At 39.6% G+C, this 24,041-nt stretch overlaps 1 protein-coding gene across 1 annotated transcript in view; it reads left to right on the forward strand.

Annotated features, from left to right (window-relative positions):
• DNAH11 (dynein axonemal heavy chain 11) overlaps positions 1–24,041 on the forward strand; it is a 329,965-nt gene that overhangs the window by 93,508 nt on the left and 212,416 nt on the right. The window contains 3 exon segments of the mRNA XM_021689842.2: positions 757–906; positions 4,118–4,351; positions 22,380–22,511. Coding sequence (XP_021545517.1) covers positions 757–906; positions 4,118–4,351; positions 22,380–22,511 — 516 coding nt within the window.

Genomic DNA, 24,041 nt, shown 5'->3' on the forward strand with positions numbered 1-24,041 from the left:
CAGACAGCAAAATAGGGAACACAAGCAGGGGGAGTGGGAGAGGGAGAAGCAGGCTCCCTGCCAAGCAGAGAGCCCAATGTGGGGCTCGATCCCAGGACCCTGGGATCATGACCTGAGCCGAAGGCAGACGCTTAATGAATGAGCCACCCAGGCGCCCCTATTTATTTATTTTTAAAGATTTATTTATTTAGTGTGTGACTGACCCAGGGGGGTGGGGGGTGAGGGGCAGAGGGAGAGAATCTCAAGCAGACTCCATGCTGAGCACGGAACCCCACATGGGGCTTGATCTCCCAACCCCGAGGTGGTTGACCTGAGCTGAAATCAAGAGTATGTTGCGCAACTGACTGAGCCACCCAGGTGCCCCCATCAAGGTCATTTTAAACTCTGGAATTTAAGAAGTGATGGTTATTTTTTTTTTTAAAGATTTTATTTATTTATTTGAGAGAGAGAGAATGAGAGAGAGAAAGCACATGAGAGGGGGGAGGGTCAGAGGGAGAAGCAGACTCCCTGCCGAGCAGGGAGCCCGATGCGGGACTCGATCCCGGGACTCCAGGATCATGACCTGAGCCGAAGGCAGTGGCTTCACCAACTGAGCCACCCAGGCACCCCAGAAGTGATGGTTATTTTGAAGAAAAACATTTTGAGAAAGCTCTGTAACTATATAAAGAAAGTTTTGTGAATTCACATGGCATCATCACTAGATAACCTGAATATATCTCCAGTAAAAAATGCTCTTGTCTTTTCAAATTATCTTAGGTGACGCGTCACCTTGCCAAACTCTTTGACAGCATTGCAGATCTGCAGTTTGAAGAAGGTCAGGATGTGTCCATCCACAGAGCAATTGGAATGTACAGCAAAGAAAAGGAATACGTCCCGTTCCAAGCCGAATGCGAATGCATAGGCCATGTAAGATATAATGATGAGATGTTCTGTGCTATGGGAGTATTTTTGGGATAATTTTTAAAGGTTGACTTGAATAAGAAAAAAATCAGCTGCTGTCAAATCAGGCCCTGGTTGGTTTGGAGATCAGAACTTCCTGTTTAGCCATGTCCAGTCTGACCTCCATGTCACGCCGGAATCCGCCATGTTTCCCCCTTTGTGCCCATGTGGCTTCAGCACCCTGCAGAGTCTCAGAAGTGCTAGCAGTTGAGCTTGTCAGGAAGGATTGTCGCAGGTTGAGTGAGTGGACCCCAGAAGGAGAAGCAGGTGCCAGCCCAGTGACAGAATCTCCTGCAAAGCTTACTGGCTTCACCACTGAGAGTTGGGGTGAAGCAGCACCTTGTAGAAAAGCATGTCTTAAAGGGGCTTGTGGTTCAGGATTGCGATGTGAATGTTCTAAATGGCTGCTCATAAATAAAGTTGATGGCATCTACCACACTGATGTCATGTTCCCTAATGTTCACAGTTAAGTTAGCATATTGTCTCCTCGCACAGCCAAATACCTCAAAAATATTCTTAATGATTAACGGCGAGAATGGCTCATTATGATTTATGAAAGAGCTCTTGGTGTTTCCACATGATGTGGAGGAATTGCATCTTTTTATGATGATGCTTGTGTAGCTTGAGTTAATCCACAGAGTCACTGAGACAGTAGCCTCCATTCCAGAGCTGTTTGGGTTGAGGCAGGGTTCCTTAAAATGTCCCTTGCAGAAATGTGATGGCAGGCTTTTTTTTTTTTTTTTTTTTTTTTAAACAGGGGTTTTCTTTCTTTCTCTCTGCTGCTTTTTAATATTGTACCAAGAAATCCTGCCAAATGAAGGGGAAGCAGATGGTGGAATACTTTGATTAAAATATATTTTTTGATCTCTTGGGCTCTTTAGGATATTATTACAGTGATTAGAAAAGTCACCATAAACTATCTTGACAAAAGTGTGTTGCTGTCTGCTCCCTCCCTGGCAGACTGCAAGCCGACTGGCATAGTGCCCAGAAGGAGGACAGTCCACTTGATGGATGTGGTTGTCGCTCGCGGGGACCCTTGGTACTGAGCATTTTCACAGTGCTCTCATTTGTTCTGTGTAAGCAGTTTAGGCCAGAGACTGGAGCGTACACCACATTGATCCTCTAATTGCCTTTGTTTGATAAAAAGATGCTTTTCCTTTAGGCCTTTACTCCCCCACCCCCGCACCGTGATGATTAGTTCCTCCCAATGTAGACTATTTGTATTTTGTTTGATTAGTGTTGATTGAATACCTACTATGTACCAGATGCTGGGTTAAGCTTCTGGGGATCCAGAAATGAGTAAGACATGGTCCCTGTCTTGGAGGAGCTCTTCGGCTCCTTGAAGAAATGGATAGTTGGCAATAATGGGAAGTGGTAATTGTTGTTATAGAGGGTCAGGCAGAAGCTGAAGAAACGCCAGAATCAAACAACATCTCCTCAGAGCTTAGTTCTCAGATCACGCTGAGCTAAGTAGCCGTTGTTGGCATAGTCATTTGAACAGGAGATGATCCATCAACTTATATGTGTGTTTGGTCTTCCCAGACGGACTGGAAAGTTCTTACGAGGAGGTGGCCAAGTTGAGGACAGGGATCCCAGAATGTTTGGGAAATGCTCAAATGATGTCTGATTTCCTGAAGGAACTAGTTGCTGGGTGACATCAAGTGTTGCGCTTAGTGACTTAGTGATGGGATCAGAGACCTTGAACTCGGGCACATGAAACAAAACCCAGCTACAAAGTCCGAGGGGAAGGCTCTTGGGATGATGGGGCCTGTTGCCAGGGCAGTGCCACCTTTTTCTTTCAGTAGGGAAGGCTGTCAGCCCGTTAACTGCACAGTACTCCTTCCCAGTTCTCCAGAGAAAGATTCTAGGAATGAATGTTTCCACCATGTTCACAGACACAGGGGGAATAAAAGGTTTTTTGTGTTTTTTAAGATTTTATTTATAAGAACGAACATGAGTGGGGGTGAGGAGAAGAGGTGGAAGGTGAAAGAATCTCAAGCAGACCCCGTGCTGAGAGCAGAGCTGGATGAGGGGCTCGATCTCACCATCCCTGAGACCATGACCTGACCTGAAGCCAAGAGTTGGACGCTCAACTGACTGAGCCACCCAGGCGTCCCCCAAAAAACAGTTTCAACATCTTCACGATCTCATATGGTCCTTGGAATTGATTTATTATCATCATTTTTTATTGCTGAGGTCAACTATTTGTGGATAGTGTACATATCTTTTTCATTAGATAGTATCATCCCATGGAAACGGATATGTGGATAAATATAACAAAGCATATTTGAATAGGTTAGAAAATGGGTTAAGATAAATTTGTGGGGGCAAAATATACTTGCATTTAAAAAAAAAAGATTAAGTTTCACAAGTCAGCAGTTGTCCTATCTCTTATACTCTCCTGCTGTCTAATTTTTGACAAGTGTGAAGATGAGAACCAGTAGGGAATATAATTAAGACACTTTCTGGAAGCACTTTGTCTTAAGACTAAGAACTAGGAAGATATTAGAGAAGAATTTTCAGTATATTTAAAAATTATTTTGAAAAACATTAAAAAAAAATCAATCTACCATTATCCCCAAAGCTCTAGAATATTACTCCACCATATTACTCTATCTACTAGATGGCTGTGACGTTTGGTTTCTCACAACACTGTGCATTACCACAGGGGATCTCGGTCCAGAACCCCCTTGTCTTCAGATGTGAAAAATCAGTAATTGAGAACCCCTCCTCTGTTGAGGCTGCAGAAAGTTATTAGCCATCCAGTAGGTGAAATAAGTTGAGCACTATCCTGGGAGAGGACAGGTTCAATGGAATTCATCCATTGTTCACCTTATCCTTGGAGTTATATACCACCTCTAGTTTTCTACCTGGATTTGAAATAAATCCGGGGCTCCTGGGTGGCTCAGTCGGTTAAGCATCTGACTCTTGATTTCGGCTCAGGTCGTGATTTCAGGGTGGTGAGATCCAGCCCCACATCCAGCTTAAGATTCCCTCCCTCTCCCCCCCCCCCCCACTCATGCTCCTCTGTGCTCTGTCTCAAAATAAATAAATAAATCTTGAATATAAATACACCTGAGGCCTCTCTCTCTGCATGGCTTTTAAGCCCATGGGAGGGTGGAATTATCTCTCTTCCAGAGTTAAGCCTGTGCTAAATCATTTCAACTTGCGTCAAAAGGTGGAAACGTGGCTCCTGGAACTTGAAAAGACGATGCAGGGAACAGTGCGACATTCCATCACAGAGGCCATAGCTGCCTATGAAGAAAAACCTAGGGAACTGTGGATCTTGGAGTTCCCCGCCCAGGTTGCACTCACAGGCTCACAGATCTGGTGGACGACAGATGTAGTGATAGCCTTCAGTAGACTGGAGGAAGGCTATGAAATGGCCCTAAAGGACTTCCATAAAAAACAGGTATTTTATAGACGTGATTTCAAGGCTTGAAGGGACTTGAAGAGGTTGGCGTTCATCCCTCCGTCATTTAGGGGAGTGTTTTCTGTGTGCCAGGCACTATGCTAGGACTATTTCAGCAATCAGTGGTTTGACTTTTCTTTCTCTAGCTTTGTGTTGTCTTTCTGGATTGCTACATGGGTTAAAAAAAAAAAAAAAAAATCACATCACTCATCCCCCAAGTCTCTAGTATATCACATGTACTTAGACACTGTGCCTATTTCTGTCATTCTGTGTAAGACTCTCCATCTAGGCTAATGGAGTATTTATTACAAAATATGTACATGATTTGCATGACTCAGAGAGATGGAGAGCTCTTCGGCAAAGACAGATGTTTTCATGTATTTTGGGTTTTGGTTAATTACAGATCACAGATGAGCAATTGTGGAAAATGATCTATTTCGAATTCCATTTTATTCACCCCGCTTACCCTGTGACCTCTACGTGAGCCTCCCGACTTAAGGTGTGCTCCTAGTTGTGGAACAGTTCAGAGATTTGGCCTTTTTTATTGGCTTTTAGATTTGGAAAGTATTTAAATATTAGTGTGTTTACCTTTCTTATTTTCAGTGGATGAAGTGTGAATCCAGAGACATTAAGCGATTTCCCCAATGTTGTACAATTTGTAAGTAACACTTACTGGCAGGACCAGCAGAATTCAGAATGCTTTCCAATGCTCTCTATTGCTTGTCCTCTTAGCAGTACTTTTAATTCAGTCCCTGAAAAATCAAATAGATGCAGAGGATGAAGGATACTTGTATTGTTAACATATTCAGGAATTTTAGGTTTTAGAGTGTTTTGATTATTTCTTTTAATTTTGCTTGAATCTTGAGTAGAGATCACCTGACTTATTGGTGTTATTAAAGAAGTCTTTGTATTGTTTCCTTTGGAGAGAAGTATATTCTTGATGTACTTCTTTAGGAAAAGAGGGCATTGGTTTATATTGAGCTGGGTTTAGGTTACAAGATTGGATTTTCCAAAAGTGACTGGTTTCCTCCTAGGGCAATAGCTCTACAGTTCAAGTCAATGCCACTTGGATGAGGAAGCTAAGTAGGTAATTTTTTTTTATGAACATTAATAGTTAATGAAATTGCAATTATATTATGGTTTTATAAAAATAAGTTTCTGGTTAGTTAATTTATTGATATCTGTGCATTTATTAAAAGTACTTTCATTATCTATTGAAGAAAGGATTTTTTAAAAAAATTCTAACGTCCTTTCAGATTTCAGGTATTATCAGTCATTGCTCAAACTTAAACTTTTCAGCATACATCTTCCTACTTTATTTTTCCCTTGCTTCATTTAATTATCTCTTTGCTTACAAGATACCATTTTGTGTGATAATTAAATATTTAATTGCTTAAAACAGTAAATTATGTGTTATGGATATTTCTTCTATCAACTTTATTTTCAATGTCATGATTTCTTTATTAACGTGTGTTATTAAAGATTTAGAAGAAGAAAGTACAGGTTGAGAAAGAAAAAAAGGAAAATAATTTTTAGAAAACACCCATAGCCTAGGCTTCTCTTCCCACTGGTGATCACTGATGACGTTTTGGCATATAGACGTCAAAAATTTTTCCTCTTTCTTTGTGAATGTGTAGACATCTATCTGTCTCTCTTTAAATATACGTCCATTTGTAGCTATTTACATAAATGTGTATTTGTGCTGATATGTGTCAATTATCTAAATATACATAGAAAAAATATTTTTTTTACATGTAATACATTTTGTTACTTTGTATTTTCACTCAATGTATTGTCTACCTTTTTTCTTGCTGTAAATATGTATCAAATTGACAATAAAAATGGCCAAATAGTATCCCTTTATCTGGGTATTCCAGGATTTATTTCCTCCCTTCTCTAGGTCTACTCTGATAGTCTGAGAGCTCATCAAGCACTGGTGTAGGTTCTGTGGTTCCAGCAGTGAAGTTCTTGACTTCACGGTGCTTATGTTCTGGCTCACTGTTAATAGATCTTACCTCTTCCTCGCAAGGACGGTGGAAATCTTTATTCTGATATCCACTTCCTATTTTACATGCTGCTGTTTAATTTTTTAAAAAGATTTTACTTATTTACTTTTAGAGAGAAACCATCAGCAGGGAAAGGGGCAGAGGGAGAGAATCTCAAGCATACTCTGTGCTGAGCGCGGGGCTCGACGTGGGGCTCCATCTCACCACCCTGAGATCACGACCTGAGCCGAAACCAAGAGTCAGACACTTAAGCGACTGAGCCACCCAGGCATCCCTAATTTCATTTTTTTAAATCAGATTTACCAACATATTAAGCAGTGACTTTGCTCATTATTTTTTTACCCAATTTCTTATTTTAAAATCCAATTCCCTTCCTCCTGTAGTGTATGTTTTAGTGGTTTACGCAGTGATGGATAATAAGTAGGACATTTTCTGATCCTTGTCTTTCTTTTGACTTCTTTCTTGATAGATAAGGCCTAAAATTCTAAGTTGAGAATTATTTTCTTTCAGAACTTTAAAAAATATTCTGTTATCTTATGGCCTTCATTGTTGCTGTAAACTTTCAGGTCAAATTATTTTTCCTTCATGTTAATTGTAGGAACATTCGGTCTTTGGTCTTTGGCTGCTTTTATGAATTTTTTTCTTTTTGTGGTTGTGATGTTTTCTTCTATTGTATCTACTTGAAGATTTTTTTCTCTTGCTTTTACAATTTAGCTGCTAAGTACTCTGTGAACTTCTTGAATCTTCAGTTACATGTCTGTCTTAACTTTGGAAAATTCCCCTCCATTTTTTCGTTGATTGATGCCTTTCTTCCATTTGCTCTATTTTTTCATTTAGAATTTTATCTGCTATATGTTGAACCTTCTCATGCCCTCCGTCTTTTAACCTCTATATCATATTTTCAAACTCTCCATTTTTTTGTGCTGTAACAGGTAATTTTTTGAATCGTTTATTTATTATTAAATAATCTCTACACCCAGTGTGGGGATCGAACACCGCAACCCCAAGATCAAGAGTTGCATGCTCTACTGACTGAGCCAGTCAGGTGCCCCTTAGGTGGCTTGTTGAGTACCTCTTCCACATCACTAACTTGTTTTTCTTAGAGGGTAGTGATTAAAAAAAAGTATCAAGGTCCATATTATGTAGGTTCAAATGTCAACTCTGCCACTGGTTTATTAGCTGTGCTGCCTTGGGCAACTTACTTAACAACTTTGTGCCTCAGTGTTATAATCAGTAAAGCAGTAGTAATAATAATGCCTTTATCACAGTATTGTTAGGATTAAATTAGTTAATAGATTTAAAACATGATTTTAGAGTGCTTGACCCAGGGGCACTGGGTGGCTCAATTGGTTAAGTGTCTCTTGACTTTGTGTTAGTCATTGTTGCTCTTACGAAAATGACAATAACATTGGTGTCTAATGTGATGCATAATTAATTTATTCCCCCCATAATTTATCATAAAATTTTAAAATAGACAAAAATTGAATTGTATAATAATGCGCAAACCCAACACCAGGATTCTACAATTAACATTTTATTTTCTTTATCACATTATCTGTGCTTTATCTACAGCTCTATAGATCCCTCAGTCCACCTTATATTTACAACTCATTTCCAAGGAGATTGCAGATGCCAGTAATCTTTACCTGTAAATATTTCAGTATAAAAACTCATTTCATCAGTTTCAATTATTGTATCTCAGTTTCCCAAAGTTCTTTTTGGTTCTTTAAAAATGACTTACCTATGACGTACATATCTCTCTCTCTTTCTTTTATTTTTTTTATGATGACTTATCTCTTCATTATGGTTTTTATTTTTTATCTCAATTCTTTGAAAGAGACATTTTTAATAGTCTCATTTAGACTGTTCTAATGCGTGTTCTTTTCAGGCTGGTTCTTCTGTTAAACTGAATTTGTTTTTCGTGCACTCATTTTTAAAGTTGATCTAGGTTGGTTTTCTCTGTAGGAATTCTGTGTGCCCTGGAGAGAATGTGCATCCCCATAGTGTGTTTCTCTTCCTTGCTTCTTCTAAGTTTTGTGGATGCTGGGTTAATTTTGTGGTTGGTTACTCAGTTGAGGATTTCCAGATCACAGGGCATGGGCTTGAGGTTTTGATATCTCTAAAGGGACTTTTTTCCTCTCCAAAGGCTTTCATCTTGCTTCTCTGAGCTGGTCGGTAGAATTTTTCTAGAGCTCTTTATTAGACTATGTAAGACTCTGAGAATCTCAGCTACCTGTCAGCATCTCAATTCCAACTCACGGCCTTGCTCAGGGAGTGTGAGAGGCAGGAGACAGAAATGTTGTGTTCCTGTGTGGCAGTTTAAATCTCAGTTTCCAGATGTTTGAATCTGTACCCAAATCCTACATTAGGCTGCCATGACATTTGCTTCTGTTCTGGCTTTGAGGCGCATTCCTGGCATCAGGGACTATTACTCCCTTCCACCCACTCCTCCTCCTTCTGTCCCATCTCCTTCCACCTCTCTCATGTTCTGCTGTGGACTTTGCACATGGGTGTATTTTTGCTGTGTGTGTGTGTGTGTGTTTTAATGAAGGAGTTGCCCATTTGGCTTAATCCAGTACATTGCAGAGTGTCTTTCAAAGATTTTATTTATTTATTTGAGAGAGAGAATGAGAGAGAGGGCTTGAGATGGGGGAGGGTCAGAGGGAGAAGCAGACTCCCCGCCAAGCAGGGAGCCCGATGCGGGACTCGATCCCGGGACTCCAGGATCATGACCTGAGCCGAAGGCAGTTGCTTAACCAACTGAGCCACCCAGGCGCCCAGAGTGTCTTTTATTACTATACTTAAGACTGGTGATTAGGTTGGTTTTCTCTTTTTTGACTATCATTAATAATACTGCAGTAAACAGCCTTGTATATGCATACATACATGTTGTTCATGTTTTTCTTTATTTTTTCAGGACAAACTTCCAGAAGTAAGATTGCTAGGTTAAAGATATACCTCTTTTTTTTTTTTAAGATTTTATTTATTTATTTGAGAGAGAGAATGAGATAGAGAGAGCATGGGGGGGGTGGGAGGGAGAAGCAGACTCCCCACTGAGCAGGGAGCCCGATGTGGGACTCGATCCCAGGACTCCAGGATCATGACCTGAGCCGAAGGCAGTTGCTTAACCAACTGAGCCACCCAGGCGCCCAAAGATATACCTCTTTTAAGCCTTTGGAACATTGTGCAAATTTACTTTCCCACTATCAGTGTATGAGAGGTGTCCACTCTTTCCCCTGTCGGCAACACTGGGTTGATTCTTTTTATTCTAATAGCTAAAGTTCTTCATATCCCAGGTGCTTCAGCATATTTCACTAATTAACAGAATTTATAGGGTTTTTTTTTTTTCTCCCTTCAAATAAAGTTTTCCATTCTGTTCAAGAGTTATGTAATGCTTCCTTTGCATGTTGGATGAGAAGCAGACAAGAGGAAGGTTTATGAAGAAAGCATTTATCTGCTTAATTATGAAACACTTTTAGCACAAATTGAAATGTTTGACAGACCAGCCAACAGATGCCTTCAATACAGTATTTCAATTTTGTAACTGATACTAATATGCATATTAGAGAAGCTAACATTTGAATACTGTTGAAGCCTTAGTGAGGTTCATGAGAAGTGGGTGCATCTAAATTGAAACCCCATTAGCATCCTCTCTTAAAAAATGGATGTAACCATCTGCTGGAGTTTGTTTTTAATTAAAATTACTCCCGCTAATACTGTGAGCAGTTTTTAAAATGAACATTAGTCCTTTAAAATCATTCCATTTTAAACTGAGATCAGAGTTGGCTATAATTGATGATCTACCTGCAGAAATAATTTCTTTGCTTAGTCCTCACGTCCAAATTGTAGTGAGATAAATTATTATTTTAAATTCTGTTTTCCTTTTATGTGATTTTATGTGAGGTAATGTTGGGATTAAAGGCAAAAATACTGCATTTTGGATATATATCCCTGCCTTGCCAGAGTCTTAGAAAATATTACAGATCTAGTAAATTCACTTGCTCAGATTTGAGGGGTCTTTGGCAAAAGTATTTTGTTCTGGAGGCTTGGGATCTGGTAAGAAGGATTTTCTACTCTTCCTTTATTATTAAGCTGTGTGAAAATCATCAAAGAAGAGATGGAAGCATTTTGGACTTGAAAACCTAATTGCTGCTGTGCTGGGACATGACCCAGAGCGCTCTCAGTAAGACCCAAGATGAGCAATATAAGATCATTCATCACCCCCCCACCACAAGGACTAAGAAATACATATAAGAAAGAGACTCTGGTTTTGCTTCTTAGGGCCAGTGTTTGGCCTCACTTTTAGCCATTGAGAGATTCTTTCAAGACCAGTTGGATACAATGTTGATAGTGTTCCTTATCCCAACTTTATTACATGAGTAGGAAAGCCTATGAAGCCTGAAGCTATCCAATGTATACTGGACACACATTTTTATTTTTGCTTCTCTAGAAAAGTGTAATCTGATAACCTCGTGCTTCATAATGTAGCAGGAACCCATATGAGTGGAGTACATACTCTTTACCTCCCCTCTCATCCATTAAAAGAAAAATTTTCCGTAATTTACCCATTTAGTAGGCTTTTATTCAGTGATCCATGAATCAGGCATCATCCAGTCTAACAGAAAGGAGCACCAAAATGCTGATAAAGCAAGGGATTTTTGTAGTCCAAGTGAGCAGGAACAAGGAAATTATACTGGGCATTTGCTGATTGATTAAATCAGGTTTACCTTCCTCATACGGAGCAAAGGGAAGTATTGGAGCTGGGTCAGGTCACTTGTATGCAGCAGGCAGATGCTGACTGATTGATCTAGGCCTGCCTTTCTGGGAAAGCTGAGCATAGAAACTTAAGTTTCAGTTTGCTGACACAGGGCATTTAGCATGAGTGACTTCATCTTGGGCTTCATCTGGTTACTTTAACACAGCCAAAATTTTACTGAATGATAAGCAATTAAAAAAAAATGATACTGTATCTGGATACGCTGAACCAGATACTTTGAGGAATGCCTAGAAGTTGACAGCAGATGCGATGGGTAATTAAGAGCAGAGAAAACCACAGGTGAAACAAGAAGAGACTATTATAGAGATAAGCCTGTTTGATCCAGTGAAATTCTAGGGAAATGACAAACTCAGATTCAATAACTTAAAAAAGTGGGGTCCTTGGGGCGCCTGGGTGGCTCAGTTGGTTAAGCAACTGCCTTCGGCTCAGGTCATGATCCTGGAGACCCGGGATCGAGTCCCACATCGGGCTCCCTGCTCGGCAGGGAGTCTGCTTCTCCCTCTGACCCTCCTCCCTCTCATGCTCCCTGTCTCCCATTCTCTCAGATAAATAAATAAAATCTTAAAAAAAAAAAAGTGGGGTCCATGGTCAGTGTTAAGGAGTAAATGTAGAAGAGATGGACAGTTCTGTCTCCTGTACGTCCCAAGAGATTATCAGTGAGTGTGTTTGCTCCCAGGATAAAGCCCTGAGAAGTGCATCATAAATATTGTGGGATATCTCTTGAGGACTTTTGCCATGACTCCATCTTGACCCTAGAGGTCTAGTTGGGCAGCTTTTTCTTTGAAATAAGGATGGGGTAGAAATATTTTCGTTTCTTTGGGCTGTAGAGTTCTTTCACATCCACTCATTTCTGCTGTTGCAGTAGGGAAGAAGCCATAGGCAATTTTTAAATAAATAGGCATGGTGAGGTTCCAATAAAACTTTATTTGTCTGGTGGCCTGTGGTTTGCAAATCCCTGTTCTAGAGAAAGCAGCAGAACAGATCCTGAAGTAATTCAAGATCTCCACAGTGACAGATGTAAGAGAAGGAGATTTATTACACACATATGCATGTGAGTCCAATCTAATCCATAAATCCAAGAACTGTGTCTTTAAATAGACCATAACAGCACTTTTTTTTTTTTTTAAAGATTTTATTTATTAGTCAAAGAGCGCACAAGCAGGGGGTGCGGTAGGCCGAGGGAGAAGCAGGCTCTCCGTGGAGCAGGGAGCCTGATGCGGGACTCCATCCCAGGATACTGGGATCATGACCGGAGCCAAAGGCAGATGCTTGACTAACCGAGCCACCGAGGTGTCCCCATAACAAATTTTTGTAGTTAAGAGGAGAAAAAAAAAACATCAGGGGGCGGGGAAAGAGAAGGAAAAAATCACGGAAAGGAACCATAACTTCCTATGAGATTTTAAAAAGATCGTATAACACTATGTGTGACTTAATGTTTAGCATAAAAATTTAAACTAAAATTTAAAATAAATGGATGATTCTCCATGAACACTGTTTCTGAAATAGATTCAAAATGAGGTGGAAATTTGAGTAGACCAGTAACCACAGAAATAATTGAAATGGTAATCAAGGCAGTTGAATTTGCATACCTACCCCCTAAGTTGAGCCCTGCTCCAGTGGTTTTATCACACATTTAAAAAAAGATACATGCCATGTTATATCACCTGTTCTAGAGTGTAGAAAAAGATGGAAATTTTTTTTTACTCATTTTATAAAGTTCTAATAAACTTGATAGAAAATGCAGGCATTGATAAAGTACAAAAGAAAATTCTGTTGGCCAATCTCATGAATTTTTCACTTAACACTGTTGGGAGACCATCTTCTGTGGGTCTCAAGTTTTGTACATTTTTTGAGCGGAGGAACTTAATGCCTTTGTTCTAGGCTATCTTCCAAGAATGTTTATTATACAAACATTCTTGCAAGATAGTCTCTATAGCGTTTCTCTCCAGAGCAAAGGGTAGATTGGCTTACTGTCCAGTATAATAAAGAAAAAATCTCCTTCCAGGGCTAAGTTCAGACATGGTTTTCCTTTAGAAAAGATTTGGGTTCCCTAAACTCAAGTTTCCTGTCCTATAACACAACTCATTGCATATACAAGGATTATGTGGCTCTTTTGGGGTTATCCTTTAAAAGTTGGGGATCGGGGACAGGTGCAAATGTTGATACTTAGATACTACTCAATGCTATTGGTGTGACTAATGACCTGTCCTTTATCCGTGACCCAGAGGCTCTGTGTCTTGTGCCTTAATCTGAGCCAGGCTGACTTGAGCATACAAGTAGGGTAAAATCTCAGACTGTTCTCATTTCTTAACAAGCGTGATGTTGCATGTGTTAGAAGTTCATTCTTTTTTGTTGCTTAGTATTCCATTGTATAACTATACCACACTTTGTGTATCCATTCTGTTGACTAACACTGGGGTTTCCAATTTGAGGCTACTGTTTCTAAAGCTGCTTGGAATATTCTTGTCCAAGTCTTTTGATAGACAAAGATTTTCCTTTCTCCTGGGTAAAATATCTAAAATTGAAATTGCTGAATCATAGGGAAGGTATATGTTTACCCATTTAAAAAACTGCCAGACAGATCTCCATTGTTACATTCCCATTAACAAGGTGACACAATTCTAGTTGCTTTGTACATTGGCCAATATTGAGTGTCATCAGTCTCTGCAATCGCAGACATTCTAATGGGTGTGAAATAGTATCTCATTGTGGTCTTAATTGGCTATCTCTAATGTCTAGAGATGTTGAGTAACTTTTAACATGTTTATTGGTATTCATATATCTTTTATTGTGAAGTGTTCAAATAACTCGCCCAGTTTTTTTGTTTGTTTTTAATTGGGATGTTTGTCTTTTTATTGTTGGTTAGAGGATTTCTTTATTTGGCTACAGTTCCTTTGAAGGAAATGAACAGACTGCTCATTTTATTAATGGTATATTTGTGAGTGGAATGTTTTCATTTTGATGTACAGTGTATCAAATTTTTCTTCTATGATTGATAAGTGTTGTGTCATGCATAAGAAGTTCTTACTTATCTCAATGTCATGAAAAGATTCTCCTGTTTCCTTCTAGGTGCTTTATGGTTCTGGGTTTTTCATTTAGATTTGTGATCCATATGTAATTTTTTTTTCTTTTCCATTTTATTAACTTGGCACCTTGATCAAAGTCCTATATAGGGGTCTATTTCCAGACTCTCCTGTTGTATTCATCTGTTTTTGTGTTTTTATGCCAAATCCAACTATTAATTATTATAGTAAGCCTTGAAATTATTTTTATATATATATATGTATATATATATATATAAACCTCCAGCTTAGTTCTATTTTTAAATTTTTTTTCCAAAATTGTTTGGGCCATGGGCCAGCCTAGGTTCTGTTCATTTCTACGTAATTATCCTATTGTTCATTTTTAGAAGCCTAATCTTTTGGCCTAATTTTTAACTAGGATGACATCAAATATAAATAGGAATGTTGGGAGGGTGGATATCTCAACCATGATGCATCTTATCTAAGAAGATGGTATATGTCTTGACATAGGTTGTCTTTAATTTCCTCTCAAAATATTTTCTGTGATTTTCAATGTCAGGTCCTGCACATTTCTTGCTAGACATAATTTTAAATAGCTGATATGTTTTGATGCTTAAAAATCTGTTTCCCAATGTGGCTGGCATATAAAATAGGTGGATTTTTTAATATTCACCTTGTGTCTTAGGACTTTGCCAAATTTGCTTAATAGTTTTAGTAAGTTTTTTTATAGTTTCATAGGGCTTGCTGTGTCCATGAACATATCATCTGTCAATAATAACAGTTTTACTTCTGGTCTCCCATTCTTTTTTGCCCTTTATTCCCTTTTCTTGAGTTATTGACTCAGCTAGGACCTCCAGTGCCATGTTGAATGGAAGTAGTTAGAGCAGACATCCTGGCTTATTTCCAGTCTCAGGGAAGCATAATTTAAATTTTCACCATTAAGTATGATAGTTGCTACAGGGTTTTGGAGATGCCCTTTCTGAATTTGAGGGAGAGCCCTTCCATTGCTCTATACTGAGAATTTTTATCATGAAGAGATATAGAACTTTTTCAAATCTGTTGAGATTATTCGTATGTCTGCCTCTTTTATTGTTACTGTGGTAAATTTTTGAATGTGAAGCCAACTTTGCATTCCTGAAATAAACTCCACTTGGCTAATGATGGATGATCATTTATATATGTATATATGTATTTTTGCTGGGTTTCATTTGCAAATACTCTGTCCAGGAATTCTCTATATATGTTCATAAGGGATGTTTATATGTAGTTTCCCCATAATACCTCTGCCAGTTTGGGCATCAGCATTATGCTCTTTAAAAGGAATTGGAAAATATTGCATTCTCATGTATTTTGTGAAAGAGTTTACAATAGAAATCACTGGAGATACCATCTGGGCCTGGAGTTTTCTTTGTGGATCATTTTTTAATTATAAATCAATTTCTTTTATATATGTATGTAAATACACACACACACACACACACACTGCTCTCTAGCTTTTTTTCTTTGTTTTTTTCTTGCATCACTTTTGAAAATTGGTGTTTTTCAAGGTATTTATCCATTTTATCAAAGTCAGGGATTGGCACATTACAGCCCCCTGGCCACATCTGGTCCAGTGCCTGTGTCTTTGGATGCTTTAACACCGCCATGGCTACATGGAGTCATTTTGATAGAGACCTCATCTGAACCTTTACAGGACATTTACTTTCAGCCTTGATCTAAGTTTTCAAATCTATTGATGTGAATTGGTCTTCATTTCTTAACATTATCCTTAGCACATCTGGAGGATCGCCTATCATGTCCCACTTGCATTCCTGGTGTTAGTGATTTGTATTCTCTCTCTCTCTCTCTCTGAAATCAGGCTTTCTCTGTGTTTGTCATTTTTATTTACATTTTCAAAGAACTAATCTTTGACTTTGTTGATTTCTGTCTCTTGTTTTATATTTCACTGATTTCTGCTTTCTCTTGATGACTTCCATCTACTTACTTTAATTTGCTCCTCTCTTTCAAGTTTCTTAAGGTGGTGGCTTACTGATCATACATCTTTTTTCTTTCTTAATACAAGCATTTGAAGGAAACTTTACAACTTGATGAAGAATATCCACTAGAAACCTGCAGAGAAAATCATGCTTAATGGTGAAACTTTGGAATCCTTTCCATTAGTGACAATAATGAGGTAATTCCATGCACTGTCGCTGACGTTCATTACTCAATATTGTGCTGGGTTTAGCAATATGATTAATGGAGAAGTAGGAAATGAACAGTGAAAAGGAAGGCCACAACAGGGCCTCCACAGCACATGCCCTGATGGTGTCAAGAGAGTATGGGACCTGGTTTCTTCGGCACTTTGCTTTGTTCCAGCTGAAAAGAAAATCCATTGCTTCTGATCTGCTAAAGCGGAAACATGAGCGATTTTCAGGATTTGAGATCCTTGATGCTGTTGTTATAAAACGAAAAGAACATTACTTCTGTGTTATGTCCAGTTGGAAAGGGATCGAAGATTCTGGTAGCTGACCCCTCAAGTGCTATAGTAGTTGCACAGCAAAGTTCGCTGACGACCGTAAGCTCAGATCTTACCACTGCAATAGAGGGGCGCTTCCAGCTTCTCGGCCACCGTGGCTCAGGTGTGCCTCAGTTGGGAAGTGCCTTGCCAGATGCTGGGGAGATTGCACACTTCTGCTGCAAGGAAGATGTTCTTCTTGTGTTGTGTTATTTAAGCCTCGAGTATTTAGTGGCATGGTTCTTTAGGTTCACATATATGGTCTCTTCATACTGCACCACCACAAGAGCTGGGTGGGTCAGGACAGAATTGAGAATCAGCCACCATCGTGGATCAAGAACCAGCCCTTTTCTCTGACCTTGATACCTTCCTTCTTGGTGAGTTCACCATCATCCCACCAAGCAGGTGGCCCTCTTTGTGAACACCTTAGTATCTTAGACGTCTCTAACATACAAACGTCAGTGGTGGTCATGATTCATGTGGCTTTTTGGGGAAGTGTTTCCATTTGTATCCAAACAAGAGAATTCATAGGTGGTGGATACCTAGTTATTTCCCTTCATTGCCAGAATCATCATAGGTCTGCTCTTGGCTGGCCAGCAAGACCTGGTAGTGAATAATAGGTTGTCCACATGGGAAGTTTTGTGTTTATAAAATGTGCAATAAAATCCTAGAATCAGGTCCTAAATCCTGGTTCCACTGTTTAGAACTGTGTGATCTTGAGCAAATTCTCTTACATAAAATTGGAATCATGGTGGTACCTTCCTCATAGTGTTATTCTGATGATTAAATTAGAATTATATACATATATGCTTTATGTATACACATACATACGCACACACACAGTGCTTATTAGATAGTAAGAGCTCATTAAATATCAGCTCTTGTTATCTGTTGATGCCATCAGAGAGGAAGTAGATCAACCATGATGAGCTGGTGTTCAGCCCTCTGCACCACTGTCTTGTTGGAACGGAAGTGGAGCCTCTGTTGGGAGCCATTTCTCCACCTGTGCTCAGGTCTCTTCTGAAATGGACTCTCGGGATTCCCTGGCGGCCTTTTCTACTGTGTCTTCCTATTCTCATTCTGGCTCCTTGCTGTCAGCATTTAAACATTCCCAAGTCTCCCATTGCCTATAAACAAAATAGCCAGCGAAAATTCTCCCTAGATGTCACCTCTCCCATTTCCTGCTCTTACCCTGTAACTTTTATTTATAACCAAGCTGTTTGACCTAAATATTGATACTTGCCTGTTTTATCTTCTCATTCCTCTCGATGACCCAGTTCTACCACTTGACTGAGTCCCTTTCTGTGTTGTTGTTGTTGTTAGAAATACTTCCTCCTATTTTAATACTCTCTGGCCTTATTTCATGTCTGTTTGAAATCTACTTCATCATCAACGTCTTGGGATCTTCAGTTTTCTTTCCTTGCTCCTCTTCCTCCTCCTCCTTCATGTCTGTCCCTTGTGTCTCTGACTTAGGTGCTTATGTCTTCTCACCACACCACACCTCCCTGCTCATCACATCTGCTTTTACGGCTGCTTCATTTCTTTTGTACGATGCTCATGACTGTGACCATCAGCTCGAACCTCTCTCTGGAAGCATGACCAAAAGTATATTGGGCTTTTCCACTGGGTGTCTGACAGGCATCTCCAACCTAGAACATGGAAAATAATATTCACTCTTCTTCTCAAACCTGCTTCTCCAGTGTTCCCAGGTTCAGAAAAAAATACCCGTCGTCCTTCATTAGTTGCTCACCTAGAAGCCCATTTGACTTTTCTTTTACCTGCTGTCCAATCAGCCACCACATCTCTTCAGTTATCCTAAATATACCTGTTCTCACAGTTTCCTCCACCACTTTGTTAATATCCTGGTCCCAGACACTTTTTTCTCACTTGAACGACAATAGCATTCTGCTCTCAGATCTTTCTTCTCTAGTCTGGTTTCCCTCCAATTCATCATCCTACAAGCAGAGAAATCTTGTAAAAACACAAATCTAACTACTATCACACTTCTTAAAACTCTTCAGCAACATCTCATTGCCCTTGAAGGTCAGACTCCTTAAGAAGCCGGCCAAGCCCTGCACGTCCTCAAGCGTGTGGTTGACCTGGCCCCGCCCCTCTCCTGTGTGAGACTTGTGTCAGTTCCCTGACGAGGTCACCCTGCTGTCTCCTGTGTGTTCACACGGGCTGCCTCTGGTGGCTTCCACCCTGCTTTTCGGGGGGGGCCAGCCTCTTAGTTTTTTTACATCCTAGTTTATACTCATCCTTTAAGCCTTAGCATAAATACCCTTTCCTCCAAAATGTCTTTCCAAGCCCTCGATGTGTACTATCATAGCACTTTCTTTTTACACTAGCAAAAGGATTCTAATTATGTATCTGAGTTCTGCTTTGACTTGTAACCTCTGGAAACAGTCATCACATTTGTGTTACCGTGTGACTGAGAGAAAAAATGTTTATGTGGTATGGATTGTTGCTGCCCTCCCTTCCTTCTTTCCTTCCTTCCTTCCTTCCTTCATATGATGAGTGTAGTGAGATCATGCCTTATGCTGGCCGCTGTACTGAGGATGGGATTGCAGGACTGAAAAAGACAGGTAAGGGCCTTGTTCCTTTAGAGCTTAGAGTCAGGTGGAGGAGACAAATAGTAAACAAGGAAATAAGTAAGTGAATGATAGGATACTAGTAAGTACCATGAGGAAAATAAAATAGGAGCCTGTAGAATAATGGGGTAGGGGTCATACTAAATGGGATGGCCAGGGAAGGCCGATCTGAGGAGGCGATTTTGAACTAAGAGATGAATGATGAGGGGAAGCCAACTGTATAAAGATAAGAGGGGAAACACCTCCAGGAAGATGAAACCGTTTCTCTGGCCTTGACACAGCCATGATGGAAGAACATCAAGGCTGGTACAGGTGGAGTGATGTGAGGTAGGAAAGGAGGGGTGGGAGGTCATGGAGGGCTTTGTGCTCATGAAGGGGAGTTTGGATTGTATTTGAGGGTAGGCTTCTTTCCAGCTCCAGATATATGCTGTGCTTAGGCTCCAGCCAAAGGCAAGGTGTACAAGAAAAAGAGCCACTTGTGTTTCATGGTGGGGCTAGGCTGTTGACTTGAGGCAGACATCCATGATCCTCCCAGAACATCACCTAACACTGCTTTGATCAAGGGAAGAGTAAGTGCTGATTACATGAGACGGTATGTATTTTTTAGAGCTGCCCAGGTATGTTTTATATGTCACAGGCCATAAACAGGTATGCATTTATAGTATGCCCAGATGGTGAGTGCCTGAGGCTGCTGCCCCAGTGATAGACATTTTATCACTTTATTTTTTGGGCACAGAATTGTATTGCTTACAAGGGAGCATTGCCAGGAACGTGGAATCCTGAGAGACAACATCAGATCCCCAACATAGGAAGCTGAGCAGATAATGTTGACGAGTTATATTTTTAATCCTCTTTCACTTGACTGAACTTTGGTGACAAATGAATCAATAAAGGAGAAATCACAGGGTGTAGGAGCCTCAGACAAGACAATGCACGTGAAAGCACTTGGAATTATAAATGTTCATACAAGGCATAAGATCTTATTACTGTCGCTATAGCCCATTCTTGTTAACCGAATACCAGAACTGGTGTAAGATTTGAGACCATAAAGCCTGGATATCTTGACCCAGATGAGAAAATAGCCAATGCCAAAATACCTCTTTTCTAACCAACATGCGTGTGAACTTTTTTAGTAAACTTCAATGTGCATAAGCTAATTACATTCATTAATGTACTCAGCAAACACAGTACATGCTGTTGGACAGCCAGCTCCTTAGAGGCCCTGGGGACCAAGTAGTGTACTAGACAGATGCAGATGTGCCTTCGTGGAACCTAAAATCTCGGGTACACTGAATATGGCATATGTGAAATAATGATCACCTCTGTTGTTTGTTTTTTTTTTTTTTATCGTGTGGCTACCTTTTATAGATGTAAAGTATTAAAAGCAGATAAATACTTATAAGGATGTTGTATATTCTGAATGTCTAAAGTACATACTTTTTATTCCTTTGAACCAACCTTCCACTGGGTTTAAGTCTCTCTTGAATGCCTGTTGGACATGGATTTCTCCACCTCAAAGGTGGTAGGTGGCTCTTTAGGTGATGGGACCAGTAAGAGCTCAGGCTCTGAAGGCAGACTATCTGGATTTGAACTAGCCCTCTCGTGCCAATATGCTTGTGACTCAGTTTCCTCATCTGCAAAGTTAGGATAGTAATCGGTTTTTGTGAAGATTGAATGGAATGATACAGGCAACCTGTTTAGTGCCTGGCACCTTGCATATTCTAATTGAATGTGAACTGTGCATGTTCTGGTTACTGTCTTTCTGCCTGCCTTCTGCATCCTTACTGGAGTTACATAACCTTCTCCAGTTCAGCTGCCCAGCAGGCTCAGGGAAGTGTGCAGTGCTGGCTGTTTTCTGGGATGTGATAATGGTGCTGTGGGGAGTGTGTTTTTGACAACAGGCCACAAAGGTTTGAGAGCCTCTGTTGATGTGTCATATTCACTCATTACCAGTTCTCTCAGGAGCGAACAGTTTGCAGTGGACTGTCCTTTGCAGAGTAAAAAAGGAAAAAGGCAATATTGTTTTATTCTGTGTTACCCTGAAATAGAGCAGAACTGGGGTGGGTGGGGTTTGGCTAAGAAGCCTTGAATAAAGCAGGCATGCTCTGAATAAATAAGCATGCTAACAAAATGACCACCAGCTTCCTGACACAATTTAACAGTAAGAAATATTTTGTATCAGATCTAGTTTACACATGTATGTATACGTACTCAACAGTCTGAAACTGAAAATTTCACAAAATAATACATATTCTTCTGTAATGCACCATTTTCTATTCCCTGTCATTCCATTTTGTTCCTTTGCATTCTGTGAAAAGAGACCCATAGTTTGAAAAATATTGATATAAGAAATCAGTGGACCTAAGAATAGGGGTGTGAGTAAGAAGAATTAGAGCAATAGTCCTCAGCTATACATTCTAAATATTTTCCTACTAACCTATCTGCTATGCAAACACAAACAAAAAACACCCCCAAATAATGGGGTACCTGGATGGCTCAGTCGGTTAAGCATCCAACTCCTGGTTTCAGCTCAGGTCATGATCTCAGGGTCGTGGGATCGAGCCCCGCATCAGACTCCACACTCAGCCAGGGTCTGCTTAAGGATTCTTTCTCTCCTCTCTCTGCCCATCCATTGCGTACTCTCTCTCTTTCTCTCTAAAATGAATAAATAAATCTTAAAAAAAACCCAAATAACAAAAACCAAACAAAAAGACGACTTGATATTTAGTTCTTAATGTTCTTTTACGGAGGTTAGCTCAATTTGACCTTTTACAATTTGTCATCTTGTCTATCCCAGCAAAGTTGTGGACTCAACGTCATGAGGATGAAGAGTCAGTTCAGTGCAGCCAGGAAACCTTGCTGCTAACCTCTGGCTTTGTCCTTACTCACGCATTTGCCTGCCTTCTCGAGTCTCAGCTCAAGGAGATGGGAGTGGGGGTTATAATATTTATTGTATTTAAGTAATTAATTTAGTAACATCCCTTCCTTTCTCTCCTCCCCGTGGGTTGTTTGAGGGCTAGCTGAGATACATATTTGAAAAGGTTTTGTAAACTAGAGGGGTCTTCACAAATAAGACTGTTGGGCTGTTAGACTCTGTATTTGTAATCTTCATCTTTTTACACAATTTCTTCTAGATTTCTCAGTTGAATACCCTGATTGCGCTTTTACTGGGAGAACTCCTACCTGGAGACCGTCAGAAGGTCATGACAATTTGTACCATCGACGTCCATGCCAGAGATGTGGTGGCCAAACTTATTTCTCAGAAGGCAAGTTCTTCATAGAAATGCCATGTCTTTTTTTGTTGTTTCCTAAAAGTGGTTTTTATTATCAAGAGTACTTCTGAGGAAGTCATTTTTTTATGTTGTGTATTTTTAATGAGTCCTATGAAGTTAGTTGTACTTACTAAGAGTGACTTTGATTTGAGTTAGCTAATTATCTTCATGAGAGTTAGCCCAAGTGGTATCCCACAGAGTTTCTCCAAGTCAGGAACTTCTAATACACATCATCCAAATAATTAACCCAGGATAGGAGAACCTCGTGAAGTCACCGGGTTCATTTCCCTGCCTTCAGACTTTTTGCATGTCATCATCTTGGTCCTTTGGCCTGTGATTATCACCTGTGTGGCTTCCCAGCCTATGGCATAAAGATTGTCATTTAAACCATCTCTGTGTGCCTTTGTTTTGAAGAAAGACAAATACTGGTCACCCCTTGTCTTGTCTTTTTAAGCCTAATGACAGATTTTAGAGAAGTCATTTTCTAATCCTTCCAGGGCATTAATATCCATCTTATCTCTTTACAAAGCCTATGTGTTTCTTAAAGACTGGCAGTGTTTAATGTGAAAGAATTTTCTCAGCTTTTTTCTAAAATACGTTCCTACTTAGAAATGTCACAAGTGTGCTTGTCTCCTGAACAGCGTTGGCTTATCATGCCTATCAGCTACTTTCTCCACACCCCTTTTGTTGTCTCGGGGGGGTGGTACTCTAAAGCAAGACCATTCCTTTCTCAATTTTGAATGCATGTATGTGTTTTGAGATGCTTCTTGTTGTTTTGCTAGTTCTTTTTCAATTTATTAAAATCAAAGTGAGTTTTAATTCTCTCCAGAGAGTGCAAGCAGTACTTTTTGGTGTAAGCCATAAACGTAAAAAAAAATTCTTCAAGTTCTGGACCTTTAGTGAATGATGTTGTTTAATTGCTAATCCAAAACTGATCCTTGCAAAATGCCACTTACCGTGTATTCTCATTTTGATAATGAACCATTGATAACTACTCTGAATATGACCTTGTACCTTCTTACATATTATGTTTTATCAGTGGTGATCACTTGCAGTAGGATAAATTACGATTTAAAACATGTCCTTTGTATTCAAAGAGGTAAAGACTTTGCCTAATTTCTGATCATTTAATATGCACAAATGTGCAGTGTTGACATTTATGTAGATGTCAGAACATGTAGTATATAATAACTTTGGTAACTTAAATGGTCCCTGAGAAATCCTAGGGTCACAAATGTATGAGACTGAAATTATTTTTTCAAAATGGAAAAAAAATGGATAGGCAATAGCAATGAATAGCAATGAAACAAATACTGTAATTTGAGTGACTGAAAAACAAAGCGGGAAATCTCTGTCCTAAAAGTAAAACTGGCTTTAGAATGGACTTTGTTGAAGGTACAGTTTGTTGCTATCTCTGACATGCAGAAATTACGGATTATGTGTTTGACTACGGAGTGTATTTTTCCATCTGATTTCAATGATACGAGTATAAAGTTAGAAAAGTAATCAGATTCCCCTAGACTG

This window comes from Neomonachus schauinslandi, chromosome 12, assembly GCF_002201575.2.
Source record: "Neomonachus schauinslandi chromosome 12, ASM220157v2, whole genome shotgun sequence".
Lineage (NCBI taxonomy): Eukaryota > Metazoa > Chordata > Mammalia > Carnivora > Phocidae > Neomonachus > Neomonachus schauinslandi.